This window comes from Corvus moneduloides, chromosome 6 (genome assembly GCF_009650955.1).
Source record: "Corvus moneduloides isolate bCorMon1 chromosome 6, bCorMon1.pri, whole genome shotgun sequence".
Lineage (NCBI taxonomy): Eukaryota > Metazoa > Chordata > Aves > Passeriformes > Corvidae > Corvus > Corvus moneduloides.
Window position 1 is genome coordinate 12,440,473 of NC_045481.1, and position 24,617 is coordinate 12,465,089.

General features: G+C 45.3%; 1 protein-coding gene across 1 annotated transcript in view; it reads left to right on the forward strand.

Moving 5' to 3' along the window:
• CCDC85C (coiled-coil domain containing 85C) overlaps positions 1-24,617 on the forward strand; it is a 110,195-nt gene that overhangs the window by 77,710 nt on the left and 7,868 nt on the right. Inside the window, exons 3-4 of the mRNA XM_032112718.1 lie at positions 5,749-5,853; positions 20,325-20,420. Of these exons, the coding sequence (XP_031968609.1) occupies positions 5,749-5,853; positions 20,325-20,420 (201 nt within the window). The remainder of the gene's footprint in view (positions 1-5,748; positions 5,854-20,324; positions 20,421-24,617) is intronic.

Genomic DNA, 24,617 nt, shown 5'->3' on the forward strand with positions numbered 1-24,617 from the left:
ACATTTAAGTGGTGCCCTGGGTAATCTGCTGTCTCTCGAGCTTAGTGCAAGTGGGTCTGCGTTGTAGGAAAAAGGAGGTGATTATTATAAATCCTCGGAAATGACAGCCCTTTGGGAAGTCTGCTGTCAGTGACTCATGTACGCTTGATTCTCTGTGTTCTGGTCACATTCTGCCATCCCTTTATAAAGGTACTCCCCAGAAGTAAACAAAAAGGGGCTTTGTAGGACTCCTCACCTTCAAACTGGTGCTTTGTTGTGTGTTTTTTAAAACGACTTGTGGACCAGGAGAGAAAGCTTTCACCATGCAGGAGGTTAGAAGTGAGTTACAAAGGGGTGAAGAGAGCAGCGCCTCAGGTGCTGAGCCGTAGTCCTCGGGTGTCTCCAGGTCCGTCCCTCCTTGCTCCTGCTGTGCAGCAGAAGGATGCAGGTCTCGAGCAGCTCTTTATCCCATCTACCAAGGCTCCAGGGGTGCCTTGGATACGCTCAGGCACAGGATGCCCATGTTTAGACACCCAAATTGCTCCCAAATGACCCCATAGCCCATGACGAGAAGGGAAGCTGTGACCCTTTGGGAAGGCTTTAATATTTCCACAGGGCACAGGGTCAAACTGATCATTTATGATAAAATACTTTTTTTAACCTCTTTTCAGCCTTCATCTGTTACAACTTATGCGAAAGGAGAAAAAAGTGTTTTCAATTAAAGGCTACTTATGTAACAACCCTGTTTTGAATGCTAATTCATGAATTACTGGGAGCTGACAGCGCTGCTTTTTAATTTTCCTCGGTCACTTCAGCACATAATTCTAATTGAAATCGTTTTTTGCTAATCTCTTTCATAAATGCTGAGAACTCTCTGTCAAGTAAATTTCTGCCTTTCTGTATTTAATTTATGTTAAGAACAGTCCATTTTGTTGCATCAAAGTATTTCAAAATTAAATATTTGTCTCCTTTTTTCTCCCTTCTAGCAGAAGTACCACTGAAGGGTAACAGAAAAGATAATTTGTCTAACTTGTCTCTAAGTTTTCAACACTTTATCTTCACAGTTGGTACAACATGGCCACAGCACTGATCTGACTTTACTGGATAGAAACGGAGAGGAAAATAAATGTTTCTTTGTAGTACTTTGACCTTAAAATACCACAAACACCATCCATCTTCTTGTGTTATTTGTGTTATTTTTCAATTGAATCACTCAGCACAGAGGGTCAAAAAGTCAGAGGCCACCATTTCTTCTCTTTGCTAGCAGGACAGAAAGCTTTGATAGGAGCAAGTGTTTGCTGTTTTTTCATTGTTTTGTTTTGGGGTTTGTTTTTTTTTTTTAATGTAATTTTAGTCTTTGGTAAACACCAAGACTTTAGTTTCTATCTCAAGCGTTTAAAATTATACATTATTTGTTACAGAAAATACCACTTTCCACCCATCAAATTGCTTCTGTAATCAAATTGCTTCTGTTTTCTACACAGAAAAAAAGTCGGGTTTGCAGTCTATTTTTACTAAAAAACTTGATTTGCTGGCCCTATTTTTTTCTCATTGGTAGGAGTAGGCCAAACTCCCCTCCCTGGTGGGAGGGGCATGCCTGTGCCCATTTGCTTCATAGCAGGCTGACAAAGGTCTTGGGCTCTGGTCCAAGAACGGTACCTTCTGGGGTCACTCTTGAGCTCTGCCTAGCTGAAAAATGTATCAGCAGATGTTATGTTGTTATTTCCGAGTATTGAAGAGCGGTTGTGTCGGAATGACCACTGTGGGGTGGCAGTGCTGGCAGTGTGTGGCACAGGTTTGTGCTGTGGGCAAAGGTGTTGGCTCTGCAGGCTTGTCCCCGTGCTCATGAGCTGGGAAGGTGAGAAGTGCTGAGTTAGACCGAGGGCAGGTCTTGTGCTTCTGTACTGCTGTGAAGGTCAGGACAGGCTTTTTTTTGTTTTGTTTTTAGTTATGGATGAAACTAGAGTTTGAAAAACATTTATAGTAAGAGAGCAAGAGCCACTGTGGAGTAGTCAATGGCCAGTTGTTGGTGTTTGCTGGGGACAAGTGTGTGAGTCTCCTGAGGTCTCACTTGGTCTCCTTTGATGTGTCCCTCCTTCTGTCTCTGCTCCTCAGCTTAGGAAACATCTCCAATAAAAGTTCAATTGAGACTGCATGCTCCCACGGAGTTTTAGTTCAGATGAAAGTGATTGTGCTGATAAATTCCTTGAAACTCCAGAAATGTAAAGTGATTTTACCTGAAGGATAATTTATTATAGCTATGTTGCCCATTAGTTGAGATAATCTCCAGCAATGATGATGAACAGAGATGATCAGGGATTCTACTTTTAAAATGTCTTTCTGACTAGAAAAGCAATTTGGGATCCACTTACATCTCAGTAATGAAAACTGGGTAAGGTAATAAGAGATTTCATTTTGTGAGTGAATTGACAATGCAAATATCAGGATTTTTAATTTAGGTTTAAGTGGAGTAATGGCTACTCATTCTGATGCATCATTAGTTATATTGCTTTTTAATGAGGGATTCACTTTTTTTTCCCTGGTTAGCTCTAACACTGATAGCAAAGCCCAAGGAATGTGCAAATGTTTAGGGAGGTCTGTTGAATATGTGTCACTGCACCATTTCAATTTTAAAAGAGAAGGAAAAGCAGTTTTCTTTCTATGGTGAAAAAATACACATTTGCGTTTAGTGCAAGGAAGATAAATAATGCAGAGATGTGATTGGTAGCCTGTTGTAAAAAAAACCCCAGGCTATTAGAGTAAGATACATTTCCAAATAACTTCTAGAAAATATAGAAGGAAAATTGCATTGAGTGGAGTGCTCATGAAAGGGGCTGGCTTTGTGACAGGCAGTGGGAGGAAAAAGTTTACTCTGCCCATTCGTGACAGGGATGAATATAAATAATGGCAGGTGAAGACTCTTTTTGCCCTAGCAAACCCACTCTCTGCTCCAAACACTTCATTTCTCCTCTGGATAGATCTCTGCTCAGCGTTTTTATTTCTTAGATGTCTTTTCTTTTTCTTGTCCTATTTTTTCCTCTCTTTTTCCTTTCTGTTCTTTAATTAAGAGCTTGTTTTGATGTTGATTGAACTCAGTGGGAATCTTTCCATCAAATTGAATGCATTAGGTCAGATTCATAATCAGCAGTCACTGAAACAATCTAACAATAGTTTTGTCACACACTAGTGCAGTCTTAAATGGGATTTGCTTTAAAAAAGCAAGAGAACTAATCCATTATAAACACTTGTTAGAGCAGAGTTTTGACTGTATCTGTGTATTTACCAACACAATTTCAACCAATTTAAGCCAAATTGAAATTAATGCAGACTTTTGCTCCAGGCAGGAGCACAGGGCAGTTAATTAAATCAATTTAAACTAGCGTATTTTTAGCGACAGCAGTGTGATACTGGGTGTCGTCTGGACTTGGGTTTGGTTGTCTCCCTTCCTTAGGTGGGAAAGCATTTTGGCTTTCTGTGAGGACAAGCTGTAATGTAATGAAACACATGGGGAATCCTATGTAGACCAACCCATTCAGATTTGGGGGCAAGAGAGCAAGTTTCTGGGATGCAAACGTTCACCAAATCTCTCTTTCAGGCATGTTTCTAGACTTCTGGTGTCCCACAATCATGTGGCATCTTGCAGGTCTCAGTGTGGTTTGCAAAAGTCTGAGTAATCCATGGCCTCTAAACTGCTGAGGCAACAAACACGCTTCTGGAGCAGAGACTTCAAGGAGATCTGCAACCTCTGGGGTCTCCAGCACAAAGATATAACCTCACATTTTGGCTCTGCTGTTTTATTCTACTTTTCCCTTGGCCATGCAAGTGCCCCTCATCACGGATGCCAGGGAAGAGTGCCTGAGCTCCTGAGCTGACAGCCTAAAGGAGTGAGTGGCAGAGTGTCAGGACCCCTCCAGGAGGTTGCCGTGTCCCCACGCACGCACAAGAGTGAAGAAGAGGTTGCACACAGCAGGGCGGTGGAAGCATAACCAGCCAAGGTGAAATCCTTTCAGGATAACCACCAAGAGACATCACATGCCTGGGACACTGCCAGTAAGCTAAGAATCCTCTCATCATCTTCCTTTGTGACCTGCTAGCCTTTCTTTGAAATTATATACCTCCCGGGAATAGTGGTGGAAACTCAGTTTTGCAGCAGTCACTTTTCAGCTTCAGAAGGAGTTATCTCCTTCAGATCTCTCTCTCTCTCTGACTCTGTGTTGTGAAATGAGAAAGAAATATAGGCCACATCTTCTCTCTTCGTAAATTCAGGGGAATCCCAGACATCTGATATGCTGAACTCATTCTGTGTCACTTGGATCCATGTGAGACACAACAGTTCCCAGCAGATTGGGTCATACAGAACGAGCATCCATTTCTCATGATGGCTTTCTTCTGAACTGCCCTTCTCTTCATAGCTTGTAAAATGAAAGCTGATAGGGTGAGGGCTCCAGAATGGTTGTTAAAGCGCTGGGTCACTATAGAAATTTTAACCTAAGAAAACAACATTTTGAAATAAAACCAAAGCTGAATGTCAACTAAAACAGGCCATGTAGCTACAAGAAAATGTTTTTTGACTGATAGAAAATGATGTATCCACTCAGAGTGCGCCAATTCTTCTCTTTGAGCAGGAGATCGAAATGAACTTTCAATATTTCCAGAGATCTGTGCGCGGCAACAGTACCCAAAGTCTCTGTTATGTTCAGGCCTTTGGGTTACTGTGGGGTTTTATATACAATTGAGCCAATTTATGAGATTTCCTGTTAAATTTTATCGCTCCAATGACTTTTCTTTGGTTCTTTTGAAGTAGAAAACATCATTTCTGTAGCAAATGCAAGTTGAAAGTCATAATGGAGCATAAAAATATGAAAGGTCATGATTTTTTAGCTTTAAAATAGAGGACGGTGCACTGCTTGATACTCTCAAAAATATGAAAAGTTAATGAGGACATTTATTGGTGATAAAGATAGAATCTTTTCCCAGACCTTTGATTTTGGCTGCTTGTGTATTGGCTTTTTGTGGGTGTACTTTTATAAATGAGAAACACTTCTCATTCTTTGCATTTCAAGATCACAGAGAGCTAATAACACAAGGCAGAAACTTTGTCCCAGGGAGATTATTCGGTACTCCTAACACGCCGTGCTGCTTCTCCCTTTGAGTGCAGACTATTGGTTGCATTTATCTGGTTTTTAGGGTCATATAGACTACCTTCATTTATTTGACTATGTTTAAGACCTGTGGGTGCAAGCAAATTTGTAACCAAATAAGAAACTGTTCCTGTCAACACACGTTTTGCAAACTTAGGTGAATCATAGTAGCACTGTTCACAGACCCTTAATCTAGAAAATGTCTCCTGGTGTGGGTTTTTTTGGTGGTTTTTTGTTTGTTTGTTTTGTTTGTTTGCTTTGGATTTGTGGGTTTTTTGCTAATTTTGATTTAATCTGAAGTCTTAAAAATATTTTTTATGTGCATCTTATAAAATGATTTACTGAGCATGTAGGAACTTCAGTAAAACAAAAATGCCTTCCTGCTGTATCACTTTATGTAGCAGACGTTGAACAGTTCACCTCCAACTACTTGCAGGTGTTTTCTCTAGGACTGGACATGTAAAAAATATTTTATTACAATGTTCACCGTCACTGTTGGTGCAGGGAAAAGTAATGAGAACAGGTCAGGGGACAGATATGGTCATGGGAAAAGCCAGGACAGCAGAAGGGGCGCAGCTTTCTTTCTCTTCATTGATATGGACTGTCCTGTTTTCTGTTGTCTTTGCAGCAGTCCAGCACGGGGGACCTGAGGACTCTGAGGAAAGGATTGTCCCCGTACCACTCTGAGTCACAGCTCTCATCACTGCCACAGTACCAAGATGCCCTGCAAAATGTAAGAGACGTTTCCTTACCTGTACAGACAGAGCCATGGGTTCCCCTAAAAGTGGGCATGGCTGGAGGGGGCAGGTGAAGATTACAGGGGAGCTCTCCCAAGTGAGTGTTCCCCCTGAAACTGGTGTTGGAAACATGCAGCTAAAACCTTTAGCTGTTGAGAGGATGGGGAGCCCCTGGAACATTGATCTTTACCTGAATTTAGTTCATCAACTTCCCAGTATGGGTTTTCAGTCAACTGACAGTCACTGTTGTGCATCTTTTAAAGCTAGGGTGAGTCTTGTTACACCTGCAGCTTCTTCTTGGTAAATGCCCTGTGCCTGCAGTAAAAAAGCTGGTTGTGGATGAAGCTTGCCAGGTGTCTGGCAGCACATGGATAGGGTTGTTTAGTGGGTAAGGTCTTAGGTTTTTCTGTATCACAAATGAGGTTTGTGTTTCCTGTGATTTGCCTGCATTGCTTCTCAAACAACAGAACAATCTTGACTAAAGCCTCTTCCAAAGGATGGATACTGTGTTGCTGTGCCAGGACTCCTCTTGCACCCATGTGCCAGGCATGGCTGAGGATCCTGAGCCCTGCCAGGTGATTGCCTCCCAGATGTTTCCCTCACTGCTTGGGCCTCTACGTTTGCTTGGTGATACTGTTTTCCAGATTACAGGAAGAGTCTAGAAGTAGTCAGAAAGTCCTGCTAGGAGTGGGTTGCGAGTGCTATGAATGTGAGCAAAATCCTGATGGCATCACAGCTGGAGAACCTCCCTGCTCCATGTCTGGGACACTGGTCAGCAGAGCTGTAGGTCCTGTAGGACCAGTCATACACTGGCTGCTTGATTGGGAAAAAGTCATTCTGTAGATTTAGTGTACCTCTTACAGTTGTAAAGAAGAGCACAATAATACTTTAATAATAATTTAATAAAGTTTGTATAAATAAACTCCACCTATGGAAGCAGATCCCCTTTTTGTCCCTGCTGAATGGCAGGATGGACGGAGATGCTTCAGGCAAAAAAAAAGGGGGATAAAAGTGTCCAAGTGAATATTCACTTTTCTAGCTTTGTGCCCCCATGTATAAAGACAGGAGACTTTATAGGGAGTGCAGAGAGACTTGAACGTGGAGATGTTTGTCTGGCTGTGCTAGCCTTACAGTTTTGGAGATTTTGCTTTGCTTCCTTGGTGCTTAGGCTTTTGATCCCCAGCTTTGTTCCAGGTGGGCGATGCTCACTCAGTCTGTGCTGGTTGCCCCAAGGAGTGCTGCTATTCATGATTTTACATTTATCTTGTCAGTCAGGCTGGGATACATCCAGCAGCTCTCTGCAGAGGAGCTGTGCTGGGATAGGAGCTGGCAGGAGAGTTTTGTGCTTGAGCATTGACCCTCACAGCTCACTGGGGCTGTGTGAGGGCTGGCGGCAGATGGTCCTGCCTGCTGGAGCCCTTCCTGCCCACTTGTCCCTATTTTCTCTCCTTCCTAAAGGAAGAGATGGCACCTGGCATTTATGGAGAGGCCTGGGTGCTGTGTGACATTCACTTTCATCTGTCACCCTAGCTGTGTTCTGCCTTCTTTGCAGGAAGTTGATAGAGAAAAAACAAAACCAGCTTTGGATCCAAATCCACGTCATCTCAGATACTTACGTAGCCATTTATTTACTTACTCCTGCCAAATCCCTTTGGTTTGTGGCTTGACATGATATACTGTTTTTGTGACAAAGGATAATGATCACAAATTCATGCAAATGTCTTTGAATGTCTTGAGCATGCCCAGAAGTGGACATTTAGATGTACCTGAGTTTCTCTGCGGCTTTTTTTTTATAGACAGCAGGCATGTGTTTGTGAGAAATCATTTCTCTTTGTGCTGGCACATGCTTCATGTGAGTGAGTGATGGACAATTGGTGTCAGCTTCAAAGCTGTCACATCTGTTCAGGGTTTCATCATCGGCACTGCCTGTGCAACTCTTTGGGGAAGTCCCTCAGCACATCCCTCACTGTCACACAGGTTACAAGCAGGCATCACTCCAGCTCTCCAGGGCCCTGAGGTACCCCAGTTAATGACACAGCTGGGTGTTTCTAATGGGCTCTGGATCAGGGACACAAGTGCACACTCAAGATGCAGAAGCAAAAGACACTCACAGTTGCAGTCTGTGCATTGTGCATCATGCACATGGGGAATTACAGATTGGCTCTGTAGTCTGCGTTGGTTGCCAAATATCCAGCGGTCCTGCGGGTCAGTCTGGCCTACAAGACCCTGGCCTTTGCAAGGGAAGGTGTGATATGTATGTTAGCTTGAACTGAGAGCAGGTCAATCTTCTCAGCTCTGGGAACTGCCACCCAGAGTCATTTCATGGTGTACCAGAGGCTCCCTGTGTTCTTTGGGAGGTGAGGGTGATTTCCTCTGCATCCTCTGCATGAGAGGAGGCAGCAACAAGCTCCTGATGGGACCTGCCATTTCCCTGGGATGAGACTAAGCTAGATAGGCTGGCTCCATTTTTCTTGTTGCCAACAGCCTCATGTAAGCTCCCATTGCTCAGTCTCGTGTAAGTTGATGTCCCAGGCACGAGAGCTGTTTTTGAGGTACCTGTAAGCTGAGGTAACTCTGTGGCCTGCCTGGTATCTGGGTGTCATGGTTTAACTGCAGTTGGCAACTAAACCCCACACAGCTGCTTGCTCACTCCACCCACATCCAGGTGGACATCGAAGAGCCCTGCAGCACAGCTGAGGATGAATGTGGGGGCTGAGGCGCGGCCCAGAGCTTTCACCTCTCTCTTTTCTTTGGCCTCTTCATGGGTGCTCTGGCTGCCATGTGGACACATGTTCCTGCAGACCTGTACCTGCCCGCTGCCCTGTGGCTGTGCCACAGGCCCATCTCAGTGCCCAGGCATGAGTAGGTGACCTGAGGGCTGCTTATGTTCCTATGGCTGAAGGTACCATCACCTTGAGAAGCTCATAAACCAGCTGCCTGCAGGAACCATTTATCCACAGTGTTTAAGAACACAAACCAGCTTGTTACTAGCTGTCACGGCTAGCCTGGATGGCCTAGACTTAAAATCTGTGAGCAGTGTTCATGTGATTTATAATGGGAATCCTGCCTTTGGTGGGAGTAACTTCAGAGATTTGTAATGGAAATACTAAGGCTAGTGTGGATGGAGTGGGGGTGGAAAAGTGTGTGTGAAAACACCAGCAGAAATTCTAGAGGAAGGGGTGCTTTGGCCTGTGCTGATGGCCAAAGACATGACTGGCAGCAAACAAATGGGTAAACACCACAGGATGTGTGGTTTGTGTCAGGACTGGGAGGTCTGTGCTGTGATAAGGCCACAGCACAGATGGCTCATCAGCAGAGGACTTGTTCCCTGATAATGGGAGCAATGTCGCACCATGATTTTTCTTCCTGTGGTTCCAAGAGGAAGGATTAGATAAGGTGACCAAAATGATGTAAAGGAGGCAACAGGCAGCAGCTTTCCTAGGGGTTTTTGGAGGGTAAGCAAGATGCTGAGATAAAGATCAGCCTGTAATAACTACTGACTCCTAAGGCATGTGAAAAATGTGTCCCAGAACCCAGTTCTTTGCTGTCAATGAGGAGGGATGCCAGGGCTGTCATTAGGACTTGCTGGTGGGTGTCCCTTGTCCTCTGTGCCACACACGGTAACCCTGATCACCTTTTGGTGAACATGTCAGTGTGTGTTTGTAGGTGCATGGGTGTGAGTGACATGTTTGTTAGGTTAAAATAATCATCACCTTCCCCTTCCTTAAGGTTCTGTACCGAGTTTGTAGCATTCCCTTGCTGAGGAGCAGGAGCTCCTAGAGGTTCCCCATCTGGGTGCAGGAGGATGTGTCTGCTGGTGCCGTGGGTGGTGACTGGAGAAAGGGACTTGTGCTCATCCAGGGTCTGGAACTGGGAATCCCTAGGGAAAGTACCTGCAGATAAACTGTGAGAGCTAAGACAAGCTCTCTCTTTTTGAGAAGACAATGCTGATGATGCCAATACTCAGCTTTTATATATTCTCCTGAGGACTACAGTAAGTATCTCCAGAAAAAAGTGATACTTCTGTTAGAGTGTTCAAAACTACTTCTCTCAGGAGTCTGTATAGACTACAGACTAGGCTGGGGAGACACAATTTCTTTTTCACCTCTAAATCTATTCCAAAAGCAACAAGGTCCATAGGAAAATGCAAAGAAGTAGTAGTGCGGTTACGCAGTGGAGAGCACTCAACTTAGAGAGCTGCTGAGTCTCTGGCTTCCTGACACTGTCTCTGATTGTATTTTCTCCAGTGTCCACTTCTTGCAGGATGCAAAGCCTGGGAGATACCTCTGGCTGCAGCACCAGCCCCTTCCCTCGAATCTCACTATGCTGTCACAATGAGTCACGTTTTGTACCTCTGCCTTGCAGAGGTACTCGGGGGAAGTGTATTTCATTTTGCCATATGGCACACGTGCTATTACAAAAACAAGCCCAAATGTTTGTGGTCTGTAGGTGTAAAGAGAAGCCATTAGGTGGAGTGGGAAGGGATGATGAGTCCTTGGCTGAAGCGCTGGCTATCTGCTGAGCCTGTGAGTGTGGTGGTGAGGAGAGGTGATGTGAGGGCCCATAGTAGCTAAACCCCAGCCCCAGTGACAGTCCTGTCTCTGCCTTTTGGCCAGAAAGACTGTGGTCTCCATCCTGATCTGTACAAGGGCTAAGGCAGAAGAAAAGCGAGAAGGTAACTCTATATCTCTCCCTCAGCTCCCTGCAGGGGAAGGACCAAGCTGGCCCCTGAACCAACCTGGTGTAGGCAAGGACATGTAGCTGTGGCCCAAGCCTGGTCTTGGGTCTCAGTGGGGAACCCAGAGCAAGTCTTGCAGTCCCTCTTGTGGTCCCTTCTCAGCCTGCATTGGAGGAAATCTGTTCCTCTCAGGGAGAAGAACTGGATCAGCATCTTAAAGCCAACCTGATTTTTAAAATCAAGCTTGAAATAGCAAAAGATCACCACACTATTCTCATTGTGGTGTCCTGAAGATGTTCCCCTGTCTCCTCTGCACCCAAAGGAGTCAGGGACACTGATGTCCCTGCAGACTCACCTGGTGCACTGGGGACCTTAGCAGGGCCCCAAGGTGTCCCAGCACAGCAACCCCTCCACTGCCAGCAAGGAGCTCCCAGCCCCTCATAGTGCTGCATGAAGTCCCTGGGCAGCGGGATCCCTGGCTGCCTGGTGCCAGTGCCCAGATGCATTTTCAGCATCTCATGGCCTCTCAAAATGCCTTCAGCCCCTTGTGTTGCTCCAGAAGGCCATCCTGTGCAGTGCCCTGATGGTCCCCTGCCTTCTCCTATCCCTGCACCCCATCCCCAGTAGGTGTCAGGTGAGCTGAGCGCAGCTGGTGTTTGTCAGAGGATGACTCTAGGCTGGTTTCTCACCTTCCCACATCAGTGATGGCCATGGTGCCTTTTTAGGCAGGGAGAAGCAATGATTGAGAGAAGCGTGAGAAGCGTGGCAGAAGGCAGCTTCTTCCCACTGGCTTCACCGATACCACCAGGATGTTATTGAGCAGACAAAAAGAGAAGTTCAAGGCAGCTGATCTGCTGCTGCAGCTACAGTAGCTGTAGAAGAGAAAGTAAAATGAAAGGTTTGTTGGGATTTATGGCCCTGAGAGTGCTATGATGAAGCTTCAGGGTGTGTTACCAGCAGCTGAGAACAAACCAATCCATTTTTGAAGGCAGCTGCCCTTCATCTGCTGCTATTGCAGAGGCTCTGAGCAGTGGGTGGCTTTTTTCCCCATGGCAGCCAACCAGCACGAAGTTTGGCAATGACTAAGTTTGGGGATTTGATGAGCAAAAGAGGCACTGACAGGCCGTGCCCATAATCTGTCCTTACAGGTAACCACAGGAGGCAAGAAAAATTCATCTGCTTTGAGGATCTGCTGTAGGTTCTCATGCTCATTTTTCATGTACCTTTGTGTCGGGCTGGCAGTGGGTTGGGGGAGAGGCAGAGGCACAGCAGAGCCTTGCTGTGTCTCAGGACAGGAGGGGCAGCCAGGCTGAAATGGAGACCTGAGGCGCAATACAGATGTGCACAGGTATCCTCCATGCCTGCATGCATCATCTACCCACACAGAGGCTTTCACCTGCATCATCCCCAAATCAGATTTGCTTCAAAATCATGAAAGTCTTAAAAATGCCCACCGTTTCCTTCTGAAAACAAATGTGCTTGATGTTCCTTTATCAAAAGTAGTAGCACCTCTCAAAATCCTTACGCTGACAGTGCCCCTGTGAGTCAGTCAGAGTTAGTGCACTTGTCTGCTGGTACAACGTGGACTTGCTCTGTCCAGACAGACTTGTTCTGTTTGCTTGTGTCAGGTGGCTGTGGGCTGAAACTCTGCATATGTCATGTTGGTAAGGGTTTCACAGTCCGAGGGGGCAGCTGAAGCTGTCGCTGGTGCTTTTTACCAGGGTGCAGCCATCCCAGCTGCCCAGCGCTGTTACCAACCCATAGAGTGATCACTCCCCTCTCCCCCACCGCTGCTGGAGGAGGCTGACTCGCCGGCTCTGCATGCTTCAAGGAGTCTCCCGAGTCTGGAGCTGCGATCAGCTCAGTGCTGAGAAAAGACACCCTTCCTGTTTGTAATGACATCCAGTTGCAAACAATGTCCTGACTTTGTTTTTCTGTTCGGGGCAGTCCCTGAAATCTTCCCTTCAGTGCCCCAACACAACCCGTACAGCCAGTGCTGTGTCATGCCTGCCGGGGAGAGAAGCCGTTCTTTTGTTGGGTGTCTGTGATGTTTGCTGAGAAAGCAATGAAACAGTTAAATTGTTTCTTTATTAATCATAAAGTGCCATGTAAGTCCTTTTTATTACTTAAGTAGACATCCATGCATGCTGGGAACATCATGAAGATGCAGGAGGAGGTGGCTGAGACACACAGACAAACTCCTGTGTGGACCCAGAAGTTAATTCATGGATTTGAATGTTTACGTGACCAGCTGCTCTCTATGATTAAAGGCAGCAAATTAAGTAATGCCAAAGGAGATTATCATCTGCAATAAAGTCCCTTGATTTGATAAGGAAGATGCTAATACAGAGTCCTGATGGCTCTGCACTCACTCCCTGTCAGTGGCCAGGACCTGTGCTGTGCTGGAGAGCCGTGTCTATCTGAGGAATCTTCTGCAGGTTCCTTCTCCTGTGCCTGGTGGCAGGGTGTCAAGCGCTTGCAGCTGTGGGGCAGTTCACATGTGTCTTTGGGAACGTAGGACTGTGCAGCCATTTAAGTGCCCAAGAAGGGAGCTGGTGGTTCAATTTGAGCTGGATGCTGGCAGGCTTTGTGCACGGTAGGCATGGAATAACAACAGCCAAGCACCGTCACTGCTCTGGATCGGATGATGATGGAAGCCAGGCAGACAGGACACATAAGGGTGCTCCCTGGCCCTAGTGAGGGTGTCCCATGCTCAGATGTCAGAGGTCTGGCATCATCTGTATCAGGGTGGCAAAAAGGCTGTGCGTTACATGGTGTGGTTCGCAGAGGAGCCGGCACTGGTCGCTTCTTTGTGCCTCCAGGAAATCTTATTGTAGCCAGCAGGGAACCCCTGGGGCTGCTACCAGAGTGCCACCAGGTAGCCTTGTTCCTGCGGGGCCATGAGAGGAGCTGGGCTCCCTTAGGAGCATGAGAAGATGCAGCAGGGAGGGAAGGGACTTGGGAGGAAGGGAGGGTGAAATGTCAGCCTGGAGTCATGTCACGCTTCAGCACTGCGTGGCACCGGCGCTTTGTTTCAGCCATTAACCCCTCTGCAGCTGCGGGGCAGTGGAGCGCGGGAAATGTGGCCTGGGATGCAAAACAATGAGGGGAGCCAGGGAATTTCTCAGGCTGGTGATAACAGGGGTTTTTTTTTGTGTGTGTGATCACCCAGGAATGCCACTCATCTTTGTGTGAAGGGAGGTTTCTCATTCTGAATGGACCATGAGTCCATGTGAGCCCAGTGCTTGCCCTTGGTGTTGCCTGTGCTACTCTTCTGATGGGGACACCATGCTTCAGGGTTTTGGTGCATTCCCTGCCTTCCCTTCTCCCATGCCAGAGTGTCCTTGTGCTCTCAGTCCTTGGTTTTCCTGCTGGTTTTCCCCATCTGCCCCCAGCATTGCCTCTCTGGAGCTGCTCCAGGCGCTTCCTTAAACTTCTAGCCACCAGTGCCATTCACAAAACCAGTATGTGCTGGGCACCCTGTTCTGTCAATGTGCCAGGACTGGGGTGCCAGACACAGCACCTTTCCATGGTACTACCTGGCTCTGCCACCCACTTTCCATGAACTGTGGGCACATTACTGCCTCCTGCTTGTCTCTTAACAGTTCCTAATTTGCAGAGTGGCATTGACACCTTTATTTATTTAAAACACCTGGATGGTGACAGGTACTAAGGAAGGGTCCAAGCATAATTCAAACCTGGGTAAGGAGGCTGCAAACAAAACCACTGTGAGATAAATAGATGTGCCTGGGAATTTTATTGTGAGCTGTCTGACAGTGCCTGATGTAATGTAATTTTCTGTGTTCTGTCTCGACAATAAAAACTTCACGGTGTCTGATATGACTCCATTTAGCTTTAATGTTGTCTGAGGTATGCCATTAGAAAAGTGTGTCTTATTTAATCGGGTTTGAATTCTAAATGCTTGTTTTTTGAAATGGTAGACAAAAATTACTAAAAGGTAAGGGAAGAAGTGAGGTTCAGAAGCATTAATATTTGCTCATATGTTCCGTGTTGGTCTGAAGCATCCTCAGTGCCTAGGCTGTGCCTGCTGGCTGAGGTAAAAACAGCATAATGTTCTCCTCTGGGTTTTGAAACTTAGTCTTTTGCAGTCTTTCTGCAGATCAGGAATAACTCTCTTGGAGGTGAGGTAGGAAAGGGTGTCATTAAAAGACAGAGTATAATTGAGCAAAAAGAGATTGAAAACTTGGAAGGACCAAGGTCTTATGTCTTTTCAGATCCCTGGAGGAATCAAGGAGAAATTGTTTATCACAATTTCTTTGTCATTTTTTTGAAATTTCTGATCCAAAACCTCTAAAAGAGCAGACACCTGTTGTCCCCAGTTAGGCTCTTTTCTTCTTGGGTTCCAAAGCATTCCCACTGTTATTAAGAGATGTTCGTATTTTAAGCCTTACTTTACCTCTGTGGAGGTGTGTCATTATCAGGATTTCACAGTGTGCTCTATTGCAGAGAGTCTTACTAATTTTGGTCCTCCAAACACACAGGAATGGAGTATCCGTGGCAGTGGTTGTCAGCATCTGTGTGGGACCACATGCCATGCAGCCAGATAGAGCCAGCAAAGACTCATTAGGCAACTTGGTCTTAGGCACTGGTAATGACATCGTGGCATGACACAGAGCAGCAGATGTTTGCCAGCAGCTGCAAGTTGAGGCCTCTGCTCTTCATTTTTCTGGTGTGAGATTGGAAAGGATCATTGGCAGTATTGTGAGTATTCTCACATTAGCACTATTGCTTTACTGATGGTTTTTGGGTTCTTGGCTGGGGCAGTGAATGGGGCTACTTTGATTTGCTTTGTTTTCTGCTTTGCATTGGAGGGTGTCAGTGTGTCAAGTATCATTTTAGCAACAGACAACTGGGGAACTTATCCCCTGTGTGTAGCATATTGCTTCAAGGATGCTCTGGCACTAGAGACTACAGAGTTTCTCTCTCTTCTCTTAGTCAATTATACAGCTGGACTATGAATCTCCATACAGACTTGGAGACAAGCCCTGCAGGCTCCAGAGAGAGGTTTCTGGGAGGGTCTCAGGTAGAATTGAGCTTCTCTGGGGGATTTGTGGTTTGGGCGTGCATGATGTGGGGTGGGTGAGATGGGGAGGGGACTGATGCCATGTGGGAACAGTAAGCTCTGAGAAGTGCATTGGTCCCATCACTGATACCAGCAAATATTCAGCACTGATCTGCTTGAAATGGAGGAGCAGGTGAGGGCTGAAAGGGAAATGTGTCCCTTGGTGCTTCAGTACTGCTGTCTGCACAGAGGAAGCAGAGAAATAGCTCTTGTTGTGGTTTTCCCAGTGGAAAAGCGCCTGGGTAGGGGGGTACTTGGCACTGTCCTCCCTTGAGGGATGCAAAGAGCTTCACCAGGACCCTCTCAGGATACTGCAGTCCCAGAACCATCCTGGCAGCAGAGATATGGCTGTTCTTTCCAGGGCTGAACTCGTTAGAGATCCATGCCACAGAGATCTCGAATATTCTGAGCAGCCGCAGTGGTTTGGAGAGAAGCAAAAGCACCAACTTGCTGAGCAAGCATAGGATGGGTCACACACATCTCCACTGCCTCTGGTTTCCTGGGACTTCTGCTTCTTAAGGATGTATCTTGGAGAGCTGTCTTTGGGTCTCAGAGGTGCAGTGGTCAATAGACCCTGTGCACAGGGAGGAAGGGTGCTTCTTGCAAGCACCTGGGAACTCAGAGACATAACCTAGACCCCCTCTCCTTAATTAGACTGGTAATCTCACTGCTGGGCAGCTCTTCCTTTTGGTGGGGTGACTGCGGCTGTGGATGAAGCCTAAAGTGGTATGCTATTTCTCAACATCTTTACTATAAATTTTAAAGGCATTTTTGGTGACTTCTGAGCTGTCTTGTAGCACCATTCATTCATATAATTATGTGATGTCTCAGCTACATATCTGAGGATGAAGAGTGAACCACCTCTGAGCTACCAAACACTTTGAAAACCTAGCAAGTGGAAAAGCCATATGTCCATTTAATACAAAGACTGCATGCTCAACAAAACCAGACAGGGAGAGGAAACTGAGAGTGATGCATGCCTCAAAACACATCATACTGCTTTTTTCCTATATGGACAATTTCTGCTTCTTAGGATGTATCCAGATTAACCTTGCTATTATTGTCTGCCAGGGTGCTGAGTCAGTTGTGTTCCTATGTCTGTGAAAATGTCAGCTATAGAGAACAGGAAGGGCATGGGTTTCTGCAGTGGTGGAGGTCCTCAGATTAGCTGAGTTAGAGTGCTGGGGTGCAGTTCTGGGAATTCTTGCTTACAGTTTCCGAATGCATCTGTTCTAGGCATGAAGAGTCTCCTCCATCTGTGCAATTTTACTTACTACTTTGACACTGACTACGTGAGATTTTCCCTGCCCTCCTGCCCTCCTTCCAATCTCCTATCTCCAGTCTCTGTTTCCCTCTCCCCTGCATTTCACCTCGATGGGTTTCCTGCTTGGTAAAATACACATCCTCCTCTTCCTTCCCATTCCCTCCCTTCTCCCACTGTTGGCAGTTTTCCAATATAGCAACCTTGACCTTATCTCCAATTCCTTCCATTTCCTCCCCTTCAGCTAACAGTATCGGTGAACTCTGCCCATTTTCCTCTCCTCCATCCTCCAAAGGCTGGCCATGCATCCTGCTGGATATGTTGTCACTTCTTTCCTTGCTGACTGCAGTCATCTCCATTCTGGCCTCCTTTATGTGTGCCTCTGTGCAGGAAGCTGATAGGAGTTTGGCTGAAGCTTTTCTCTTTTGTTGTGAACTGCACTGAAATCAGTGGGTTCACAACAAAAGTGCTGAAATGAAGCACCAACCCCTCTATAAAATGCCGGCTCGGTGTGTGACTGGAAAGAGCCTTCCCTGAGGGTGCAGCTGCCCAAGAAGCACTGAGTGCAGTAATGAATACTGAGCCACCCTTAGCCATGTGTGTAGTTTACTGGTTGCATCCCGTAGCTGCAAAGAGCGGGGGTGTTGATGAGATCCTTGCTTGCTTCCCTACTTTCTTCACATCTGTGTTTGACCTTTTGTAGCACCAGCCTGGCATGGTGGGGAGGTCTCTGTGGCTTGGGGCAGTGGGCCAGTGGCGTGGCCGTGTGGTGCACTCACCATTGCTGATGATGGCACTCAGCAATTTGGACATCTCTTTCTGTTGGCTGGGGCTTTTGGCTTCCAAGCTAAGGATCAAGGATCATGCCTATTTTAGAAATGAAGTAATCTGTCACTTAGACTCTGACTGCAAGTTTTGGGTTTACCTCTTTTGCTGCATTTCTCATTCTTTAAAATTATTTTTCCCTTCTTCAGTCAAATTCTCTACCCGTGTTCAGGGGCCATTCAGTTGATTGCCCTTGTTTGAGAAGGAAGGTGATCCTTTCAATGTTTTTTGTGTGATGTGATATGATATATCCAGTATATCACTGTGTTTGCAAGAATGCTTTTATCTTGTCAGTATGGTGATTGGTTAAGTATGATCAAGCTCTTTAGAAAACATTTCTCTCTAATCATTTTTGTTTCATTTGTATTCTGTAATAATTTTGAGAGTGATTGTGATCGTGGAAGTGCTTTGTAGCTCATTAGTGACTTCAGTTATGTGAGGAGAAGCTGCTGCTGTCTTTCATACAGGAGACCTCGTGATCTACTCTAGTTTGGCCAGGAAACTGTATTTAAAATGTTGTCTGCAGCACCATCCAGCAGAATTCTTTTTAACTTTGTCATATTACTCTCAACTCTAAAAAAATATTGGTTGTTAGACCTTTGCTTGGCATTTCCTGTGTTAGTTCTGAAGACGGCCATGGGAGAAAATCCATATCAAGTATGACCAAAAACTCCTAAATATTCTTCTTTCGGTTGTCATGGTCCTGGTCATTTATAGAAAGAAAGCATCTTTCATTATGAAGCCTCAGTAATTATGCATGCATTGGTGTCTCTGACCTCTGTGGGAAGCTGATCCTGGAAGGACTCTCTTGCATTTACCAGCCCTGTGAGAAATTTGTAACCCCTTTTGCAGTCGTAAGTTGCAGCTGCATACTGGCTGGATCCAGTCCCTAGTGCTCCCTCCCCAGCCTCTGTCTTTTCTGTCTGACATTATGGACGGGGTGGCTGAGGACATGTCCCCAGGTGGCCACAGCTCCAACAAGCTGTAACCCTCTGCCACTAGGTCCAGAACCATGCCCAGCCTGTGAGTGCCTCTGCTTTCTCAGTCTGTTAAATAACCTTGGAGAATTATTGCAGGGTTAGCAAGTCTAACTTTCCTTTTTCTGAGATGCCACCCCCTCTCCAAAGGAAATTTGTGTATCACCTGCAACTCAGTTCATGAAGGTTGCTATTATGGGTAAATGGCTGTTGGTCATGACGTGGGTTTGGCACAGATCAGTGGCCAGGGCTTGGAAGGCTCCATGCCTTTTTGTCTGTAGCCTAATAGATGAGCCCATCTTTTCCTTTAATACAAGCACATGAACACTTTTATTAATAAAAAGGCCCCTACAACTTAAAACATTTGCAAGAATGAGAGCTGAGAAAGTGCCCCTCCATTGGTTCTCCTTTACTGTAAAAGTTGTGAGGCACTGGCACAGGTTGCCCAGAGAAGCTGTGGATGCTCCATCCCTGGAAGCGTTCAAGGCCAGGTTGCATGGAGCTTTAAGCAACCTATCTAGTGGAAGGTTCCCTGCCCATGGCAGGGGGTTGGAACTAGAGGATCTTTAGGGTCCCTTCCAACCCAAACCATTCTGTGTTTCTATTATTCTATGATTATTCTGGCACAACTAGCTTGCTGGCCTTGGCAAGGAAGGCAAAGTGATGAGACAAAGCATAAAACATGCTGTGTTTTTAAACGCAGAAAAGACGTGGATGGAGTGCCTCGTGTGTTGTGTGTGAAAGCATTCCTGTGATGGTGCTACATGCAGCTCTGCCATCCTAATTTGCTTTCAGAGGCCCCCAAATATAATAATTCTTTGTGTTTCCTAAAGGATGTGAAGACTAAATACAAGTTTGGTCAATGATTTCATTGTTGATTTCTCCTGGAGTTAAAAAGCAATGCAAAAATATTAGGGACAGGCAGGGTGCAACTCGCTGAATAAAGATATTGTGTCTCTCATAATTCAGGCTGGATGCCTGTAGAAAAAGGAAAGCCCTATGCTATGAAAAATGCTTACAAGGCTGGGTGGACAGTAGAAATCTTTTGCAAAATGTCATTTTGGCATCTTTCCCAATGGAATCCTTCGTGCAGGAGGACTGGCCAGCATTTTGGAAACGAACCCAGCCAACATTAGGTTTGGACATCTGCTTGTTTTAAGGTTGCTTTCACAATTTTCTCTGTAGCTGAAGATCGGTACTTGATGTCTATGTGAAAATGCTGCCAGAGAAGCAATGAAGTTATGCCAACTGTTTCTTTCATGAACACAGCTTCTTAGAAATGACCGTTTTATGCTGGAAAATCATCTTGTTTGCATTGCTCCCATGTCTAGAAGGACGAGTACTGTTTGATCTTGTCCTTGTACAAAGTTATCCTAAATGAACAAAAAATATTTCTTGAATCAATTTAGCTTTAAACCAGGGTGCTCTTCTGCCTGAATGCATCTAGACTGAGTGATGGTACATTTAAATGGTGTCAAATGAAGTGACTTGTGAGGAAGAGGTAGTGGTGGCTTTTGTCTTTGTAGGTGGCAAAGGGGATTGAATTTGAGACAAGCTAGTGGTCAAATTTTCTGGATATTTTCTTCCTCCTTGCTTAAATCACCCAAAGGGCAATTAACACATATCTTCTCTTATTTCCCCAGGGACCAGCTCGCATGACATCTGATCTTGCATCTTCTCCTGCAGCGGGGTATGTCCCTGTGGGTCAGAAGCCAGAGGCTGTGGTGCATGCTATGAAGGTAAGGCTGTGTGGGGCACTCAGGTGTCCTGTGTTGCACCTGAGTGGCAGAGCTGGGCATTGGCTCTTCTTGTGGAAACAACTGAACACAGAAAGTTAATACTCAGGCAGGATGTTGGTAACCAACACCTGTATCATGATGAATAAGCATTGCTTAAAATAGTTGCAGAGCTAAGCAAGATTATGCACAGCTATTTTTTGGGGGTGGGAAACATCCAGTAAAAGCTGCTGATGCTGAAGGTGTTGGCTACCCTTTGTGTTCACCAGTCCTGCGTAAGCTGGGTCTCAGGGGTGACAGTGGTGACTGAAATGCTGTTTTAAAAAGGGACACAAAACCTGCAGTTCCTACTATGCAGTTCCTATTTTGTTGTTGAAAATCCTGCAGCAGCCTTCAAAGGACAAAGATTTTATTTTATGAGGATATACAGCACACAGTGGCATCCTACCCACACAGGATGTGCATCATCTGTAGGGATTAAAGTCAGGACTGTTGACAATGGGACCATGGGAGACTGGTAGCTGAGTTAAAGGAGAAAACTTGCACCATGATTTCACAGCACCTCTCAGGTTCTAGTGACCACCCATTAGCAGAAAAAGTGTAATTCCCCAGTGCTACATGTTTAAGTAGTTAAGCAAGAGACTTCTGAGTATCTAAGAGACACAGAAGCACAAATCCTTTACAAGGTGCCATAGGGATGGCTGGAAAGTCTCTTAACTAAATTAGTCTTTGGTTGAAATATAATGATTTATAGATTCGGGTTTGCTGAAGCTGAAAAATTTTGTACAGGGTTAAAAAGCTTTCATCACCTCAAAGGAGGATTCCTGGGTGGCTGCTCTGGAGCTCAGATCCCTATGGTCATAGCTGGAAAAAAGGTCCAGCAGTGGCTTCACTAGCTTGGATGATCTTAGACCTGGAGAGAGATGCTTACAAAGCTCTTTGCTTTGTACCTTTCCACATCTGACAGGTAGATAAATGGCACAGATGTTGCTCATAGTTTTGATCTACAAATTCCCTAAATTTTCTAATTTTTAGTGTTTCTAGCTTAGTATATCGTGCCTGTCAAGGGTCTCTTGGCTCCAGGACAGATTTTGTGATGGTGGTGGTGATGGTGGTAAAACCAACAAATGTCAGAAGAAGCAGTAGTGTGGCTGGCAAGGATGTTGGTTCAACTGAGCAGTTCCAAGATCCTAGGAGGATATTGAGTGCCACTATTTCTGAAGTAGTTATTAAAGGCAGAGAAGTTTGGTTTGATTTAGGTCTAATTTGAATTTAAATTATAAATGATCCTTCAAATTGAAAATCTTGATTTTTCAGCTTTCTTGAGACTTTATACATCCAGATTGTATAACTCCTATTGATTGATTGTATAACTACCTAAGACAAGGATGTCCAGCATGGTCAAGGATTAAGAAATACCTTTAGTACAGCTTTTGCTTGTTCCCAAAGGAGCTGACCACACAAGTGGCAGTTCACTTGCTGACATGTATTTGTCCTGTGTTTTTCAACAAGTTTCTTCTTTGCATATTGTGAATGGCTCTGTGCTATCAGAAAGCTCCATCCTGTACTATGCTGCAATGTGCTTGTGGGTGACATTTCTCCTGTATGTATATATATATGTATATATACAGATGGATCTGCTAAATGTTGCCTTGCAGAATGTTGCAAACTCATGTGAACCTTTGTTTTTCTGTCACTTTGTACTGACTTGGCTTTGATTGCAATTAATCATCCAAGCCCTGATGCAGTCCAGACTACTGCTGCTGGCTTTTTCTTCCCAAACAGTGGGGTTCATACCTTTCTGCTCCTGCTCTTCATTGCATTTGGCGAGGTGGTGGTGAGGGATAGTATTAAGCAGAGCTGGTAGCATTTTTAAATTACAAGATCAAATACTTATGAATTGATTATGATCATATTCTGGGGAGTAATTAGTTTCCTATTTGCTTTAGGAATTACAGGACTGAATTTTTTACTAAAGGCAAGAAACATAAATGGTTTTAAGATGTGGTTTGATAAGCTTATGAAAAGGATTGAAAATTAATGAGGAAGATTCTTGGAAACTGGAATTAAGTTTGGAAGGTCTGGCGCAATGATTCATTTAAAGGAATTGAAAGGAAGTTGGATGACTGGTTGTTTGCACATATTAGTAATCCTTCTGCTTCAGAGCTTTGTGGATTCCTAGAAAGGGCTAGAAGAAATTCAGAAGAAATTCTCCTCTGTGATTTCATAGTTTGGCTGGTGAGGTGCACTTCTCTGTCTCCAAAACCGTGGAAAGTGTCACGGCTTGAGTGAGGAAGCAGGTGACATAGCAGTCACATCTCATGGGGCGTAAATGATCTCACGTGATGCGTCCTGCTCACTTGCTTGAGGTTAAAAATATTCTCACATTTGAAGTGAGGAGGAAATTCTCCTGTAGGTCAGTGTGGCAGGGAGAGATGAGAAGGTGTTTATTTTTCCATCCTGTGGCCCATTTCCAAGGATCATCGGGAAATTGAAAGATTGAAGAAACTGGTCATGATCTCAATCTCTCCTCCTCTCTTGTGGCACAGTGAAATAGTGGCTATTGGTCTCCAGCCGCAGATGTTTTTTTGGCCACATCATGCTGTAGCATATGGAGTGGGTCTTATTTGCACCCTGCAGAGCTGGGTAGCTTTTCCAGTGCCAGCCCCTGCATGTGGGAAGCTGGATGCAGCTGCTGCCTTAGACCCTCACCTCCTGTGATACACATCATGACTCTCTTGAGAAGAGAGCAGCCTACAAATGGGACTTTGACTATACCACAGCAGATATTGGAAAAAGCCCTTCTTGGTTGAGAAAGGAAGTCCTTATGGCTCTAGCAGGCCAGCTCCTTACTGCAAGGAAAGGCAAGGAGAGATGGAAGGGCCATGAAGATGATCAAGGGGGTGGAGCACCTCTCCTATGAAGAAAGGCTGAGGGTGCTGGGGCTGTTCAGCCTGGAGAAGAGAAGGCTCCAGAGGCGCCTTATAGCACCTTCCAGTCCTATAAAGGGGGCTTACAAATAAGAGGAAGAGGGACTTTTATGTCACGTAGTGACAGGGCAAGAGGCAATGGTTTCAACTGAAAGAGGGCAGGTTTAGATTAGGTGTTGGGAAGGAATTCCTTACTGTGAGAGTGCTGAGGCGCTGAAACAAGTTGCCCAGAGAAGCTGTGGATGCTCTTTCCCTGGAAGTGTTCAAGGCCAGGCTGGATGGGGCCCTGAGCAACCTGATCCAATGGATGGCATCCATGCCAAACCATTCTATTATTCTATGATTCTGTGCAGTTGGCTCCACTTGTGGAATGCTTGCATGCAAATCTGTGCATCACAAGTGATAAGGCTGCAAGGATGCATCTCTGTGCCCAAGCAAAAGTCACTGAGGGGCTGTCCACTTCATGTGGATCTGCAGGACTTCTGGACTGCCTCTATCTGCACCCACATACGTAATATCCCCCAGGCTTTTTCCTTGGGATTTTTCTGCCAGCTAAATTCTATCTATGTGGCTGAAGTGCTGCCTGCAATTTAGAGTAAGTTCTTCCTTGAGTGCATTTAGGATTTTCTTTATTTTTCCTTCTCAAATAGTTTTGTTTGCTTGCACCTACTAAATAAGGAGCAAGATGACAGGTTGGCACTCCTAACAGCTGTTTTTGCTAACAAGAATAAAAGGTACATATGCTACAGCTCAGTATCTCACTGAATATCAAAGCACTTTTCTTAGGAACTGAACAAACCTGCTAAAGACCTGGGAAGGTGATGGGGAGACAAATGTAAGAGAATGACATTTAGCCTATAACCCAGCTGCCCCCACAGCAGGAGCCTGGACCTCTTCCATGCACATAGAGCTATCAAGCAGGTGATCATCACTCCCACTAATTGTGGATAAGACAGGATTTGGCTTTCCAAAACTAGGGAAAAATTCTAGCAGGGCATATGGACTGTTTCCTTGCTGAAGCAGGATGCTGTGTTTCCCAGTGCTGTGTCCAGTTGACTTATGAAGCAACAAAATTAGTGAGGTTTCCACAACTTGGAAAGCATCCCTCAATCCCACAGTGCTTTGTGTTACAGGAAGGAATACCTCAACTTTCAGCTTCCCTTCCAAAGCTTTACTATTGTCATTCAGACTCTTTAGTGATGTTTTTTTGATTGAATACTTGTTGTTTCTAAAATATGTTTATATCTTGGCCATATGGGGTCAGTACAGC